This window comes from Chiloscyllium punctatum, chromosome 26 (assembly GCF_047496795.1).
Source record: "Chiloscyllium punctatum isolate Juve2018m chromosome 26, sChiPun1.3, whole genome shotgun sequence".
NCBI lineage: Eukaryota > Metazoa > Chordata > Chondrichthyes > Orectolobiformes > Hemiscylliidae > Chiloscyllium > Chiloscyllium punctatum.
Window position 1 is genome coordinate 18,727,650 of NC_092764.1, and position 16,705 is coordinate 18,744,354.

The 16,705-nt window shown below is 42.8% G+C and overlaps 1 protein-coding gene across 1 annotated transcript in view; it reads right to left on the bottom strand.

Annotated features, from left to right (window-relative positions):
• gins2 (GINS complex subunit 2) overlaps positions 1-3,850 on the bottom strand; it is a 30,344-nt gene extending 26,494 nt beyond the window's left edge. Inside the window, exon 1 of the mRNA XM_072595904.1 lies at positions 3,678-3,850. Within this exon, the coding sequence (XP_072452005.1) occupies positions 3,678-3,767 (90 nt within the window). The 5' untranslated portion in view covers positions 3,768-3,850. The remainder of the gene's footprint in view (positions 1-3,677) is intronic.
• Between the last annotated feature and the right edge of the window lie 12,855 nt (positions 3,851-16,705).

Sequence of the window (16,705 nt, forward strand, 5' to 3'; positions counted from 1 at the left end):
TGGAGAAAGGCCAATATTAGGCAAGAACTTTCAAAAGCTGATTGGAGGCAGATGTTCGCAGGTAAAGGGACAGCTGGAAAATGGGAAGCCTTCAGAAATGAGATAACAAGAATCCAGAGAAAGTATATTCCTGTCAGGGTGAAAGGAAAGGCTGGTAGGTATAGGGAATGCTGGATGACTGAAGAAATTGAGGGTTTGGTTAAGAAAAAGGAGGAAGCATATGTCAGGTACAGGCAGGATAGATCGAGCGAATCCTTAGAAGAGTATAAAGAAAGTAGGAGTATACTTAAGAGGGAAATCAGGAGGGCAAAAAGGGGACATGAGACAGCTTTGGCAAATCGAATTAAGGAGAATCCAAAGGGGTTTTACAAATATATTAAGGACAAAAGGGTAACTAGGGAGAGAATAGGGCTCCTCAGAGATCAGCATGGCGGCCTTTGTGTGGAGCCACAGAAAATGGAGGAGATACTAAATGAATATTTTGCATCAATATTTACTGTGGAAAAGGATATGGAAGATATAGACTGTAGGGAAATAGATGGTGACATCTTGCAAAATGTCCAGATTACAGAGGAGGGAGTGCTGGATGTCTTGAAACGGTTAAAAATGGATAAATCCCCAGGACCTGATCAGGTGTACCAGAGAACTCTGTGGGAAGCTAGAGAAGTGATTGCTGTGCCTCTTGCTGAGATATTTGTATCATCGATAGTCACAGGTGAGGTGCCGGAAGACTGGAGGTTGGCAAACGTGGTGCCACTGTTTAAGGAGGGTGGTAAAGACAAGCCAGGGAACTATAGACCAATGACCCTAACATCGGTGGTCAGCAAGTTGTTGCAGAGAATCCTAAGGGACAGGAAGTACATGTATTTGGAAAGGCAAGGACTGATTTGGGATAGTCAACATGGCTTTGTGCGTCAGAACTCATGTCTCACAAACTTGATAGAGTTTTTTGAAGAAGTAACAAAGAGGATTGATGAGGGCAGAGCAGTAGATGTGATCTATATGGACTTCAGTAAGGCGTTCGACAAGGTTCCCCATGGGAGACTGATTAGCAAGGTTAGATCTCCTGGAATACAGGGAGAACTAGCCATTTGGATACAGAACTGGCTCAAAGGTAGAAGACAGAGGGTGGTGGTGGAGGGTTGTTTTTCAGACTGGAGGCCTGTGACCAGTGGAGTGCCACAAGGATTGGTGCAGGGCCCTCTACTTTTTGTCATTTACATAAATGATTTAGATGCGAGCATAAGAGGTACAGTTAGTAAGTTTGCAGATGACACTAAAATTGGAGGTGCAGTGGACAGCGAAGAGGATTACCTCAGATTACAACAGGATCTGGACCAGATGGGCCAGTGGGCTGAGAAGTGGCAGATGGAGTTTAATTCAGATAAATGCGAGGTACTGCATTTTGGGAAAGCAAATCTTAGCGGGATTTATACACTTAATGGTGAGGTCCTAGGGAGTTCTTGGAGTGCAGGTTCATAGCTCCTTGAAAGTGGAGTTGCAGGTAGATAGGTTAGTAAAGGTGTTTGGTATGCTTTCCTTTATTGGTCAGAGTATGGAGTACAGGAGTTGGGAGGTCATGTTGCAGCTGTGCAGGACATTGGTTAGGCCACTGTTGGAATATTGCATGCAATTCTAGTCTCCTTCCTATCAGAAGGATGTTGTGAAACTTGAAAGGGTTCAGAAAAGATTTACAAGGATGTTGCCAGGTTTGGAGGATCTGAGCTACAGGGAGATGCTGAACAGGCTGTGGCTTTTTCCCCTGGAGCGTCGGAGGCTGAGGGTTGACCTTATAGAGGTTTACAAAATTATGAGGGGCATGGATAGGATAAATAGACAAAGTCTTTTCCCTGGGGTCGTCAATTCCAGAACTAGAGGGAATAGGTTTAGGGTGAGAGGGGAAAGATATAAAAGAGACCTAAGGGGCAACGTTTTCACGCAGAGGGTGGTACGTGTATGGAATGAGCTGCCAGAGGATGTGATGGAGGCTGGTACAATTGCAACATTTAAGAGGCTTTTGGATGGGTATATGAATAGGAAGGGTTTGGAGGGATATGGGCCAGGCACTGACAGGTGGGACTAGATGGGGTTGGGATATCTGGTCGGCATGGACGGGTTAGACCGAAGGGTCTGTTTCCATGCTGTACATCTCTGTGACTCTAACTTGCTCACCACTTACGTCAGGTTCACTGGTCTATAGTTCCCTGGCTTTTCTTTACTACCTTTCTTAAATAACAGCACAACAGTAGCCAACCTCCAGTCTTCAGGGGCCTCATCCATGGCTATCAATGATACAAACATCTCAACAACCTACCCAACAATCACTTCCCAAGCTTCCTACAAAGTTCTAGGGTACACCTGATAAAGTCCGGGAATTTATCCCACTTTTGTGTTTTAAGACGTCCAACACCTCCTCCTCTGTAATATGGGCACTATTTATTTCCCCAAGTTCTCTAACTTCCATATCCTTCTCCACAGTAAGCACTGATGCAAAATACTAATTTAGTATCTCACCTAGCACTTGTGGTTCCACACAGATGGCCTTGCTGATATTTAAGGGGCCCTATTCTCTCCCTAGTTACTCTTTTGTCCCTAATCTATTTGTAGTGTCCCTTTAAATTCTCCTTAACCCTATTTGCCAACGCTATCTCATGTCCCCTTTTGCCCTCCCGATTTCCATTTTAAGTTTATTCTTGATTCCCCTATATTCTTCTAGGGATCCACTCAATCCTGGCTTTCTACACCTGACATATGCTTCCTTCTTTTTCTTGACCAGAACCTCAAATTTCACTAGTCTTCCCACATTCTTTACACTTACCAGTCATGCCCTTCACCCGAACAGTAACATACTGTCTCTGGACTCTTATTATCTCAATTTTGAAGGCTTTCCACTTCCCAGCCATCCCTTTACCTGCAAATATCTGCCTTCAATCAACTTTTGAAAGTTCTTGCCTAATACTGTCAAAATTAGCCTCTTTTCAATTTAGAACTTTAAGATCAAGTCTATCCTTTTCCATCACTATTTTAAAATTAATAAAATTATAATCACTGGCCCCAAAGTGGCCCCCACTTTCAGCTCAGTCACCTGCCCTGCCTCATTTCCCCCAAGAGAAGGTCAGGGGTTTGCAGCTTCACTAGTAGGCACATCCACATTCTGAAGAAGAAAATTTTCTTGTACACACTTAATAAAATTCCTCTCTATCCTTTAACATGATGGCAGCCCCAGTCTATGCTTAGAGGCTGCTGAGCTTCTCTGGCAATTCCTGTTTTTGTTTCAGATCTGTAGTTTTTTGTTTACTTCTGGATTTCAAACTTGTCAATATGGACTTGCCTAATTATTGCCCATTATCAGGAACAATATTAAGGATCAAAACTATTTAAAGACGTGGACCTTCCTCATTCATAATTCATGCAACAAAATAAGTTTAAAAAAAACCTTAAAATCAGTCTAATTTGGAAGAAAATCCGAGATCACTTGTTCTGAATATTTTACACTTTTCCTAACAGAGATAACAGCAGGCTGTAGGAAAAGACCTCCTCCAAATTTCCAGCATGTTGCACATAATTCGCTACCATTTAGCCTTTTAGTTCAAACTTGCTCCTTGTGTAAAGTGCTTTAAAACTTAAACCAAGGCCCCTGAGTCAAACAGGGGAGTGAATTGACAAGGTACACTCACGGTTATTAAATAGATTTTATCCAGACTGAAGTTGGGAATAATGGTCACAGTCTGCTTCTCTGCGAGAAACTCCACCTCAGAGGGATCCATAGCTGCTCTTAACCGCCTGCTCCCGGGTTTAAATCACCCGCCAGAATCCTGAGACACCTTCCCGCGCAAATTAAACACCCAGAAATAGCGATACTGTCACTCAGCCGGTCCGGCCCCGCCCCGTCCCGCCCCAGACAACAAGCCCCGCCTCCAACCTGGGGGGGTATGTTCACCGAAGGTGGACCCCGCCCCTTAACTACGTACCCACCCCGCCCCTGACAGCAGGCCGCGCCTCTTAACCGAGGGTTACTTTCTCGGAAGGTGGACCCCGCCCCTTAGCTACGGACCCATCCCTTTACTATCGGCCGCGCCCTTAACTCCACGTCCCGCCTCTTGACGACGGACCCCGGTCTCTAATTAACGTTACCGATCCCAGAGGAAGGCTCCGCCCCTTGACAATAGACACCGACTCTGAAACGTCACCGTGCCTCGAGCTAAGGTTCCGCCCCTTAACAACAGACTCCACCCCTAACTACGGTCACCGCCTCCACGACGACCGTCTCCGGCTGCGTCCCGCCCATTCACTACATTCCCTGCCCAGTCTTCCGACACCGTCTATCTAAATACAGACCACGCCCCTATCTGCAGTCCCCGCCCCTTGACGACAGCTCCCGCCTGCTGACATCAGACCACGCCCCCAACACTAAACCACGCCCCTTAGCAATATTTAAAAGACATTTGGATGGTGTACAATTAGGAAGGGTTTAGAGATATATGGGTCAAGTGCTGGCAAATGGTGGTAGTGGTAGTGGTAGTGGTAGTGGTAGTGGTAGTGGTAGTGGTAGTGGTAGTGGTAGTGGTAGTGGTAGTGGTAGTGGTAGTGGTAGCCTGTGTCCTGCCAGATCTGGGGTTGGGTAAAGGCTACTGAATCAGGCTTTACTCAGTACTGAGTCCCAAAGGCTGCAGGGTTCTTGAACAGCAAATGAGATGGTGTTCTTCCATGTTGTGCTGAGCCTTGCTGAAGCACCACAGCATTCTGGAGACAGATGTTGGTCAGGGAACATGGTAGTGTGTGGGAAGCAGCAGGCAACTGGAAGCTTGGAGTCACTTTTACAGACAGAATGCAGGTATTCTGTGAAATGGTCGCTCAGTCTGTGTTTTGTTTGTCCATCATAGAAGAGAGCACATTATGAGCAGCAAATATAGTAGACCAGATCGAGTGAAGTGTGGTTATAGCCCTACAACACGCAGAAGGTGTGTTTGGACACTTGGATAGTGAAGAGGGAGGTGGTAAACAAGCAGGTGTTACACCTTCAGCAGTTGCAAGAGATGGTGTCATGGGGCTGTGAGGAGGTGTTGTGAGTAGAGGAGGATTGGACCAGGATATCCAGAAGGGGACAGTCCCTGCAGAAAGCTGACAAGAAAGGGGAGGGAATATGTTGCTGGTGGTGCTATCCAACTAGAGGTGGCAGAAATGGCAGCTTATGATCTTATGGGTATGGATGCCGGTGAATTGGAAAGTGAGAACCAGGGTCCCTATCAGGGTTGTGAGAGACAAGAGAAGGGGTGAGGGCAGAAGTGAAGAATTGGGTCAGACATGGCTGAGGGCCCTGTTAATCACAGCAGTGGGGAATCCTCAATTGAGGAAGAAAGATGGACATTTCTCAGGCCCCTCCAATGAAGGTGGCATCATCAGAATAGATGCAACAGAAATGAAGAAACTGGGAGAACAGAATAGTCTTTGTAGTATAGTCAAGGTAACTGTGGGAGTCAATTGGTTTGTAATGGATATTGGTGGCCAATCTATCCCCCTGAAATAGAAAAGGAGGTGTCGAGGATGGGAAGAAAGGAGTCTGAGATGGACCACGTGAAGCGGGGTAAGAAATTGGAAGTGGAATTGATAAATATTTTCAACTTCAGATGGAAGAAACAGCAGTATCAATGATGTCACTGATGAATGAGTAGGACTGAGTAGGAGGGGCCTGAGTAGGACTGGAACATGGAATGTTCCACATATGCCACAAAGAGACAAGCATAATTTGGGTTCTGGTGGCCACACCTTTGATGTGAAGAAAATGTGTGAAGTTAATGAAGAAGTTGTTCAAAGCAAGAACAAGGAAGGTGGAGGATGTGGACGGTTCAAGTCTTTTTGATGGATTGTTGTGTCAATAAATTAATAGAAGTTTTAAAAAGCTATTACAGCTAACTGTGTCCATAATGATATGAAAACCAATAAGTTATCCTGGAGAAAAGTTGTTACCTAGTGACTGGTTACCCTTAACAACTCCTGCAGTGACGACCCAGAGCTGAAATGAATGATCTCCAACAAAAGCAACTACCTTCCTTTGTTCCAACCAGTGGAGAGTTTTCTCTCTGATTCTCATTGACTTCAGTTTTGCAAGGACACCTTGCAAATACAGCCTTGATGTCAAGGGCTGTCACTCTCACCTCCCCTCCAGAATTCAGTTCTTTTGTTCATGTTCGAACCAAGGCTGTAATGAGGTCAGGAGCTGAGTGGCCCTGGTGGAGTCCAAATTGGATCAGATTATTGCAAAGCAGGTGCACTGTTGATGACTCCTTCCATCATTTTTTTGATGAGGAAGAGTTGACTGATTGGGCAGTAAGGGGTTTGTTTGGAGTTATCCCGCTTTTTGTAAAAAGCAAAACACTGGGCTTTTTCCCATTATTGGGCAGATGCCAGTACTGAAGCTGTACCTGGAGCTGCATGGCTAGGATTGTGACAAGTTCTGGAGCTCAAATCCTCCATACTATTATCAGAATATTATCAGGGTCGCTAGGCATTGTAGTATCTAGCACTTCCCAATTTTGCCTTGATATCATGTGGAATTAAGTGAATTTCCTGGAAACTGGCATCTGTAATGCTGGGGAGCTCTGGAGGAGTCCAAGATAGCTCATCCATTCGGAACTTTTGGCTAAAGATTGCTGCAAGTCCTTTAATCTTAACTTTTTCATGATGTGCTAACCTACCCCACTATTAAGGATAGGGATATTTGTGGAATCTCTTCCTACAGTGAATTTTTAAATTGTCTACCCCCATTCACAACTGGTTTGGTTTGATTCATTGGTTGTGTAATTGCTTTAACTCTGTCTATCATTTGCTGTTAATACTGCTAAGCATGTATGATTTGGAAATGCAGGTGTTGGACTGGGGTGTACAAAGTTAAAAACCAGGTTAGAGTCCAACAGGTTTAATTGGAAGCACACTAGCTTTCAGAGTGCTGCTCCTTCATCCAGTGATTGTGGAGGACACACTTCTAAGGCACAGAATTTATAGTAAAAATTTACAGTGTGATGTAACTGAAATTATACATTGAAAAATACCTTGTCTGCTGAGTCCTTCATCTGTTCGAGTACCATGATAGTTTCACTTCTTTCATGTGTAAATCACAAAACCCTTTTTAAAAGTTGCATTCTCAAGTTAGCTGTAACAATGGGTGTTAGCTAGACTCAACAGACAATCAAGGTATTTTTCAATGTATAAATTCAGTCACATCACACTGTAAATTTTTGCTATAAGTTCTGTGCCTTAGAATTGTGTACTCCACAAGCACCTGATGAAGGAGCAGCGCTCTGAAAGCTAGTGCTTCCAATTAAACCTGTTGGACTATAACCTGGTGTTGTGTGATTCCTAATGGACAAGGTTCCTCATGGGAGACTGATTAGCAAGGTTAGATCTCATGGAATACAGGGAGAACTAGCCATTTGGATACAGAACTGGCTCAAAGGTAGAAGACAGAGGGTGGTGGTGGAGGGTTGTTTTTCAGACTGGAGGCCTGTGACCAGTGGAGTGCCACAAGGATCGGTGCTGGGCCCTCTACTTTTTGTCATTTACATAAAAGATTTGGATGCGAGAATAATAGGTACAGTTAGTAAGTTTGCAGATGACACCAAAATTGGAGGTGTAGTGGACAGCGAAGAGGATTACCTCAGATTACAACAGGATCTTGACCAGATGGGCCAATGGGCTGAGGAGTGTCAGATGGAGTTTAATTCAACTAAATGCGAGGTGCTGCATTTTGGGAAAGCAAATCTTAGCAGGACTTATACACTTAATGGTAAGGTCCTAGGGAGTGTTGCTGAACAAAGAGACCTTGGAGTGCAGGTTCATAGCTCCTTGAAAGTGGAGTCGTAGGTAGATAGGATAGTGAAGAAGGCGTTTAGTATGCTTTCCTTTATTGGTCAGAGTATTGAGTACAGGAGTTGGGAGGTCATGTTGCGGCTGTACAGGGCATTGGTTCGGCCACTGTTGGAATATTGCGTGCAATTCTGGCCTCCTTCCTATCGGAAAGATGTTGTGAAACTTGAAAGGGTTCAGAAGAGATTTACAAGGATGTTGCCAGGGTTGGAGGGTCTGAGCTACAGGGAAAGGCTGAACAGGCTGGGGCTGTTTTCCCTGGAGCGTCGGAGGCTGAGGGGTGACCTTATAGAGGTTTACAAAATTATGAGGGGTATGGATAGGATAAATAGGCAAAATCTTTTTCCTGGGTTCGGGGAGTCCCGAAGTAGAGGGAATAGGTTTAGGGTGAGAGGGGAAAGATATAAAAGAGACCTAAGGGGCAACGTTTTCACGCAGTGGGTGGTATGTGTATGGAATGAGCTGCCAGCGGAAGTGGTGGAGGCTGGTACAATTGCAACATTAAAGAGACATTTGGATGGGTATATGAATAGGAAGGGTTTGGAGGGATATGGGCCGGGTGCTGGCAGGTGGGCCTAGATGGGGTTGGGATGTCTGGTCGGCATGGACAGGTTTGACCGAAGGGTCTGTTTCCATGCTGTACGTTTCTATGACTCTATGTAGGTAGATTTGTTTTGTAGCTTCACCCATTGACACTGCATTTTTAAGTTTGTCTGGTGCTGTGTCTGGCAGCAAAATTAAGAGGAAACAGAACAGGTAATGAGGCATTTACGATAGTAATTGGTGAGCCCATTGTTAACAAGTGATAAAATCAAGTTCCATTTTTAATCATGGAATGCTTTCAACAAAGAATGAGGCCATTTTGGCCCATCATGTTTGTGCAAGCTCTATGGGACTAAGTTATCTAATTCTGCTCTCCTGTTTTCTCCCCACGCATTCTTCTCTCTCCCGTAAAATCCAATTTGCCTTTGAATGCCTCATTGAAACTGTTTCCACTCCACACTCAGGCAGTGTATTCCAATCATTCCATGAAAATGTTTTTGTCCTCACATCCACAGACCTTCTTTTGCCAATTATACTTTATAGTTAGCCTTTTGTTCTCAATATCTCCATTAGCTAGAACAGTTTACCGCATAATTTTAGCTTGACTCCTCATTATTTTGAAAACTTCTATGAAATCATCCTTCAACCTTCTGGTCTACAAGGAACTGTCCCAACTTCTCCAAACTGGAACCAAATTTCCTGATCCCACTGGGAACTTGGCATTTTTCCCTCTTTTTCAGTAACACAGAAGCCTTGCTAAACCAGTCTGAACGTTAATCTGACTGAGTTCCTCTGGAAGGAACACTTGTGCAATCATATTTCTGAAATGCCTGAAGAACTGTAATGCTTCATTCATACATTCAATGTTGAGCTGACATTAATCTATCAGTTTGCTTCCTTGCTTTCACCTCAAAACAGCAGCCCACGCAAAGAAGACAACCTTTAGCACATTAACACTTCCTCGTAAAAGTAATGTCAGGCCGTTGGTAATTCATTGCTAATGAGCCACCAATTTAAGCATGCAAGTTAATCCATATCACAGTATTAACATGCAAATGATTTTTACTTGCTGTGAATAAAATTAAGATGAAATGTGAGTTGTAGTTCACGATAACAATCCAAATGTGCCAACATGAGGCAGAATGAAAAATTTCACAACAGAGAGGGGCAACATGAATGGATGAATATTTATTATTTTTAAAATCAAGAACCAATGAGTCAAATCATGAAAGTAAAGGGGGTGGAAAATAGATGTCAGAGAGACATCTTTATCCTAAAGAATGGATACCAAACACAGTGCTAATATCAGATGAAAGACTCATTTTTATGTAGCACCTTTTCAGACCAGTGTTTCATAGTCAATGTGTTATTTTTGAATAATGCTACTGAGCGCACCATCACTGTATTGACCCATTGGATTCCCAATTCTGAAAGATGCTGCTGCTCATTGGCCTTGGAGGGTCAGCAGGAAAAGAAAATTTGAGGGGACATTCCCTTTCAGGTGCTGTAACCGCAGTTTCCAAAAATTGTTGGTTTCTGGAAAAGTACCAGAGGATTTGAAGACTGCTAATGTGACACTCCTCCGCGAAAAGGAAGGGAAGTAAATAGTGGGTAACTAATCTTATTAGCCCAACATCTATGGTTGGAAAATTATTGTAATCCGTTATTAAGGAAGTAAAATTTGGAAAACTGTAATCTAATGAAGCAGAGGCGGCGTGGCTTCATGAAAGGGGAATCATGTCTGACTCATTTATCAGAGATTTTCAAGGAAGTCTCAACCAGCGTGAATCGAGGGGATCCAGTATTTGGATTTCTAGACAGCGTTCAATAAGGTAACTTACAAAGATTAAGTCATAAGACCACAACGCATGATGTTGACGGTAATATATTGACATGGATATACAATTGGCTCTTGGGCAGGAATCAGTGAGATGGGGATAAGGGGTTCTTTTTCAGCTTGGTGACCTCTGACCAGTGGGGTTCTACAAAGATTAGTACTGAACTGCAACTGTTTACAATATACAGTACAACCTCGATTATCCGAACATCAATTATCCGAATTTAGGATTGTCTGAACAAGACCTCAAGGTCCCGTAAAAACCACACTAAGCAACTCAGCATTTAGTCATCAGTTAAACGGCATAATGGCATGTACTGCTGGATGACTGAGAAATGTTCAGATAAGCAGCACTCATAAATCATTGCTTGTTTACGATCAGATCGGTTATCCGAACGATCAATTATCCCCATAAAATACTCCCTGCCTATCTCGTTCAGATAATCGAGGTTCTACTGCATATTAATGACTTGGAAGAAGGAAGTGAATGTACTGTACGTGAATTTGCAGATGAGACAAAATAGGTGTAAAGGCAGATTGTGAGAGGGATACAAAATAATGTTGCTAGGTTAAGTAAGTGGTCAAGAAGTGGGCAAAAATGTCTGTCTTAAATGGGAGACGCCATAATATTTGAATAGTCCCCGAGTTCTGTATTCCTCCACATGGGGCAACATCCTGCTGGCATTGACAGTATCAAGTCTCCTCACAATCTTACAAGTCTCAAAAATATCAACTCTCATTCTTCTGAATTATAGTTGGTAAAGATTCTAATCTGTTTTACCTGTCTGCATGATGTCATTGCTTCATCCCAGGAATCAGCTGAGGGATCATTCTCTAAACTATTACTAATGCATTATATCATTTCTTAATTAAGGATCCAAAACTCTTACAAGATTCTGCAGTAACCCTTCCCACCTTGTACATTCTACCTCCTTTTAATGAGTACTATTGTTCCATTTGGCCTCCCAATTACTTGCTGAATCTACGTACCAATGTTTTGTGATTCTTGTATCAGGACACCAATACCTTGGAAGTGCTGAAGTTTGCCTCTATTTAATTCTCTTCCTGCCAATATGCACACGCTCACATTGTCTCTCTTATTTTCCATTTTCCAGTTTCTTTCTAACTCACTAAAACTTCCCTAAACTCTATCAGATTCTTATATCTTACATTCCTACCCATCATGGTGTTATTGGCAAATTTAGCTACAAGATGTTTGGTCCCATTATTGATGTTAGTGACATAGATCGAAAATAATTGAGCCCCAGCATTGATCTCTGTGGTGCTCCATTCATAACAGCCTTCCAACTCAAAAAAAATGATCCATTTATCCCCTTTCCCTTACTAATGTGAGAACTAATTTAAAAATCTCTTTCCTCTTCATACACAGAAAACCAGTTTTGACATCCAGAACTTATCCAGGGCTCTGACTGAATGCAAACTATTTCATTTTATCTCTATTGTTCACTGTATCTTGATTATGTTCACATTTTCTCGTAGACTATAGAGTTGCAACTCTTGCTAATTTATTCATCTACGTTTTATACACACACGTACATACATTTATAACGTATACAGAGATATTCTGTGGGAGCCTGCTGTTTACAAATTGGCTGTTGCATTTGTTATAATAGTGACTAGACTTTGAAAGTGCTCAGTTGTCTGTAAGTGCTCCGAGATATATTGATGTTGTTAAAGGTGTTATATAAATTTAAGTCTATTTTTCCATTTAGAATAGCAATTCCCTCTATACCATAAGTGCATATTGTAACTTTAATTATTTTGATTAATAAGGTTTTCAAGGATTTTTCAGCAGTCCATTAGCTAACATTTGAATTCTGCTCAAGGTTCAATCTCTTTCCTTCGAGTCACTGGATTCGAAACATTTACTCTGTTTTCTGTTCACAGATGGTGGCTCAGTGGTTAGCACTGCTACCTCATAGCACCAGAGTCCCAGGTTCAATTCCAGCCTCGGGCAACTGTCTGTGTAGAAGTTTGCATGTTCTCCCTGTGTCTGCGTGGGTTTCCTCCAGGTGCTCCAATTTTCTCCTACAGTCCAAAGATGTGCAGGTCAGGTGAATTGGACATTCTAAATTGCCCGTAGTGTTAGGTGCATTAGTCAGAGGGGAAGTGGGTTGCACTTTAGAGGGTTGGTGTGGACTTGTTGGGCCGAAGGGCCTGTTTCCACACTGTAGGGAATCTAACCTAATTAAATGCTGCCAAGCCAACTGAATTTCTCCAGCAATTTCTATTTATCTTGTTACTTTGTCTGGTTTTAAACCCAGAAAACTGTAGACTAGTAGAAAAGGTGTCACAGCATCAGATGTCTATTACTTATAAATCAACATGAAAGTTGAATGGAAGAGAAGTATCATTATTTACCTGGCATTATTCAATCAATGCAACAGGTCTGCATGAAAACTGGAGCTCTGCTTATGAGGACAGCAGGTTTTATTAAGCAAACAAACAAACCACTTAACTACATTGTAGCACCATGGTTAAAAACCAGAATTAAAATATTCTACAGCAAATGCCAATTCCAGCTTGGCACCAATATAAAAACAAGGATGTGTGCCAACAGGCAGTGAAATATTAATGGCCTCTTTGTACTAAAGGTCAAACTGCTCCCAATGCCACCATGAATATTCAATGTGGACAATAACCCAACTGAATAAACTGATGATCAAAAAATGTATGGCAGCTTGTAATGATCAAGGGCCAAGCTGAATAGATGGACATTTGAAATTTCAAGTGTTGCAAGTTGCATTCTGTTTAGATTTTTGAAACTGTTAATGTTAATGGTTGGCTGGCATATTTTGGTATTTTTTTTTAATCTGAGAAAAGATCTGTTAGTGCTGTTAGGCATTTAAAAACTTCAGCATGCTCTCAGCAAGGGCATGGCATTTTGTCTCATTCTGGGAAATTGTGTCAATAAGCGTGTGTGAAATGTTGCTTATTTGAATGGACATTTTAATTTTTGTTTCATCTGTTCATGAGATGGGGGCTTGCTGCATAGACCAGCATTTATTAACTAGCTCTAACTACCCAGAGAGCAGGTAAGAGTCAACCACATTGCTATGGGTTTGGAGTCACAAATGGGCCAGATCAGGTGAGCACAGCAGATGCCCTTCCCTAAAAGGACATTGGTGAACCAGATGGGTTTTGATAACAATTGACAGTGGTTAAAATATGCTCACTTTTAATCCTAGATTTTATTGAATTTTCTTGGCCACCATGTCCCCAAAACAATAACCCGTGATTCTGGTTCACTATGCTAGCGACATTAACCCCACTCTATGGAGAAAGTGACCTTTGCAACCCACTTGGTTTTTAAGAAACTATGAATGCACTCTGGGACCCAGACTACAACAGGGGCTCCTATGATACATTGGTAGTGTCCCTATCTCTGAGCCAGGAGACCCGGGTTCAGGACCCATTTTTTTCCAGAGTTGTGTCATAACACCACTGAGCAGGCTGAGTAAAAAAAAAAGCACCAGTTTTAATAAGTTCTGTCTATTTCAGTACGAATGTTAATAGCTGGTGTGGCACATATTTTGAAGCTAAAGAATAGCTGTACACTCAGGTAATGTGCCAAGATACACAAGATATTGCTGTAGGGCAGGAATGTAAATATTGAGTGATCCAACACTCTCACGCCAAATATCATCTGAGTGGAACCATTCTGAAGAAGGGTCACTGGATTCAATATGTTTACTTTGTTTTTTATCTGCAGATGCTGCCAGACCCGCTGGTCTGTTTTTATTGCAGCAAACCAACTGATTTTTGTATGTGCAGCTTGTAAACCCACAGCAGAATAATTGGCAGGCAGAGTCACACTATTGTATACACACAGCACATGTAGCCATTAAAGGTGAACTCTCTTAAAGACAAGATACACTTACAACATCCCCCTCTGTTCCAAATAAAAGTTTAACTGTCTACAAATAGGGTGGCACAGTGGCTCAATGGTGGCTCACAGCTCCAGGGGCCTGGATTCAATTCCAGCCTCAAGCGACTGTGTGGAGTTACCGCATTGTCCCTGTGTCTGTGTGGGTTTCCACTGGGTGCCCCAGTTTCCTCCCACAGGTCAAAGCTGTGCAGGTTAGGTGGATTGACCATGCTAAAGTGTACCCAGGAATGTGCAGGCTTGATGGGTTAGCCATGGGGAATGCAGGGTTACAGGGTAGGGGCAGGTCTGGGTGGGATGCTCTTCAGAGAGTCTCTGTGGACTCAATGGACTGATTGGCCTTCTGCGCTGTAGGGATTCTATGAGTTTATAATAACACATGAGCTATGACACTTTATGATGTAGAGATATTTTGCTGATATATACAGATTTTGTGACGATAATTTATCATGAAGTGCTGCTGATTTCTGCAATCTTCAGTGATATTATCTATCATTCCTGTTTGGGTTGTCAAGTTTATCTTCCGTGAACTACAGTTACTGTTACAGAATTTGCTTTATCTGACACAGTACAGCCAAGTTTTGCTTCAGTTTAGCCACTGACTGGTCTTGTTCTTCAAACTTTCTCAAATAGTTCAAGTCTTCACGCCATTTATTGTTACGCTCCTTAATAACCTCCAGCTCATTTTGAAGATTTTCGGTTTACATCCAAAATTCTTCTAATTCTGTCAAAGTTTTATGTAATTGTTGGACAATATATTTTCTTCCTCTTTTAGCTGCTGTATAACAGTTCAGCCTCTTCAACATTTTCATTTCTTTTTGTTTCAAGATGGCGCCAGCACAGTTGATAATGTTAGGGCTCATTGGAGCTGATCTGCTCCAGGTCGACAACATTGTTTTCCCCATGTACATTTCATCTTTATTTTTATTTTTCTTCTTCCTTTTTTCTTCACCTTCACGGCTGGAGCAGTGTTGGCAGGGTGGAAGCTGCAGTGTCGGTAGTGTGGATCAGGACTCCTGGCAATGGTGGTAGTGACCAGAACCTGGACTCTTGGTGGTGGTAGGCCCGGAGTCTGGGCTCCTGGCAATGTATACCCGGAGCCTGGGCTCCTGGTGGTGGGTAGGCCTAGAGCCTCAACTCCTAGTAGTGGTAGGCCCAAAGCAGGAACTCCTGCCAGTGGGAAGGCCTGGAGCTTGGATTCTTGGTGGTGGTAGCCTGGAGCGCGCACTCCTGGTGGAAAGAGGACTCCTGGTGGCAGTAGGCCCAGAATCGAACTGGTGTTGGAGAGGCAGCAAGGGCAGGAGAAGCAGAGTCTCTTGCAGCATTAGCGGCAATCTCACTGTTCCTGCAGCAGGACCCATTGAGACCCTGAACACCTTCCAGATACCTTGTAAAAGCCCTGAATCGGTGCTTGAGACCCCAATTTGGACAGAAGATGAAGTCTTATTTATGTAATTTCTTATTATCCTTATTGTAACTCAATATGGTGTTGGGATTGTGGCAAGAAAACACTTTTCACTGTATCATCAAGATACATGTGACAATAAATCGTTCATTCATTGTTTATTTGAAGCTTGGACCTTTTCCATTTGTTGCTTCTGTGGTTGTTTCATTTGATTGATGCCATGGTTGAGTTCTTTCAGTAGAGAATCATTGCTGACATTAATTTCTGCAGGGATTGTCTCATGAATGAGTTGCTGCTCTTGTTGTTATGCTGTGATTCTTCACTTGTTTCTGCAGGTCTGTCATTTTCCCCAGCGTTGCTCTGACCTTAAACCAATGTTTCTGTTGCTGGTCCTGCTGAGCTTGATTGATTTTAATGCTCCAGATCTTCCTGCGACCTAGAAATGCTTTAACTGAATTGATGTGGCAGAGCCTGACGCTCACTCTGCTTTGTGTCTTTTTCCACTCATCCTTACCTTGATGAGCTGAACAGAAGTGTTGCCCAATGATTTCATCAATGCAGGCATGGTATTCTTACATTTGGAGTTTTGTTTTACATGTTGTCCAGCCTTTTCTTCCTGACTTTTCATTTTCCTTTCCACTGCAGAGTGCTGAGATTTTGGCTCCAGTAATTCAGAAGACAGTGAAGTGTTCATATCCAGCTCAGCAAGTGTTTCTGCAATGGTGTGCTGCGGTTTCTGTTGCATCTCTGATGTATGATAGATTCCGTGGATTGTGAACAGTGTTAGGTCACAGCATGCTAATACACCTGTAAATTCTAGTTCAGTAATCTTTATGATGGAGAACATCTGCAACATCTAATTGGATTGATTGTTATTACATTCCAGTACTTTGACCTGACACATGGTGCTGGGGAAGCTGAAAGTTCTCAAGGTGGATACATCACCAGAACCAGATGTACTGAAGGAGGTAGCTGAGGAGATCTTGGAGGCATTGATGGTGATCTTTCAGGAATCACTGGAGTCAGGATCCCAGAAGACTGAAAAATAGCTAAAATAACACCCCTGTTTAAGAAGGAAGGGAGGCAGAAGACAGAAAACTGTCTGTTAGTTAGCCTGACATGGTTGTTGGTAAGATTTTAGGGTCCATTA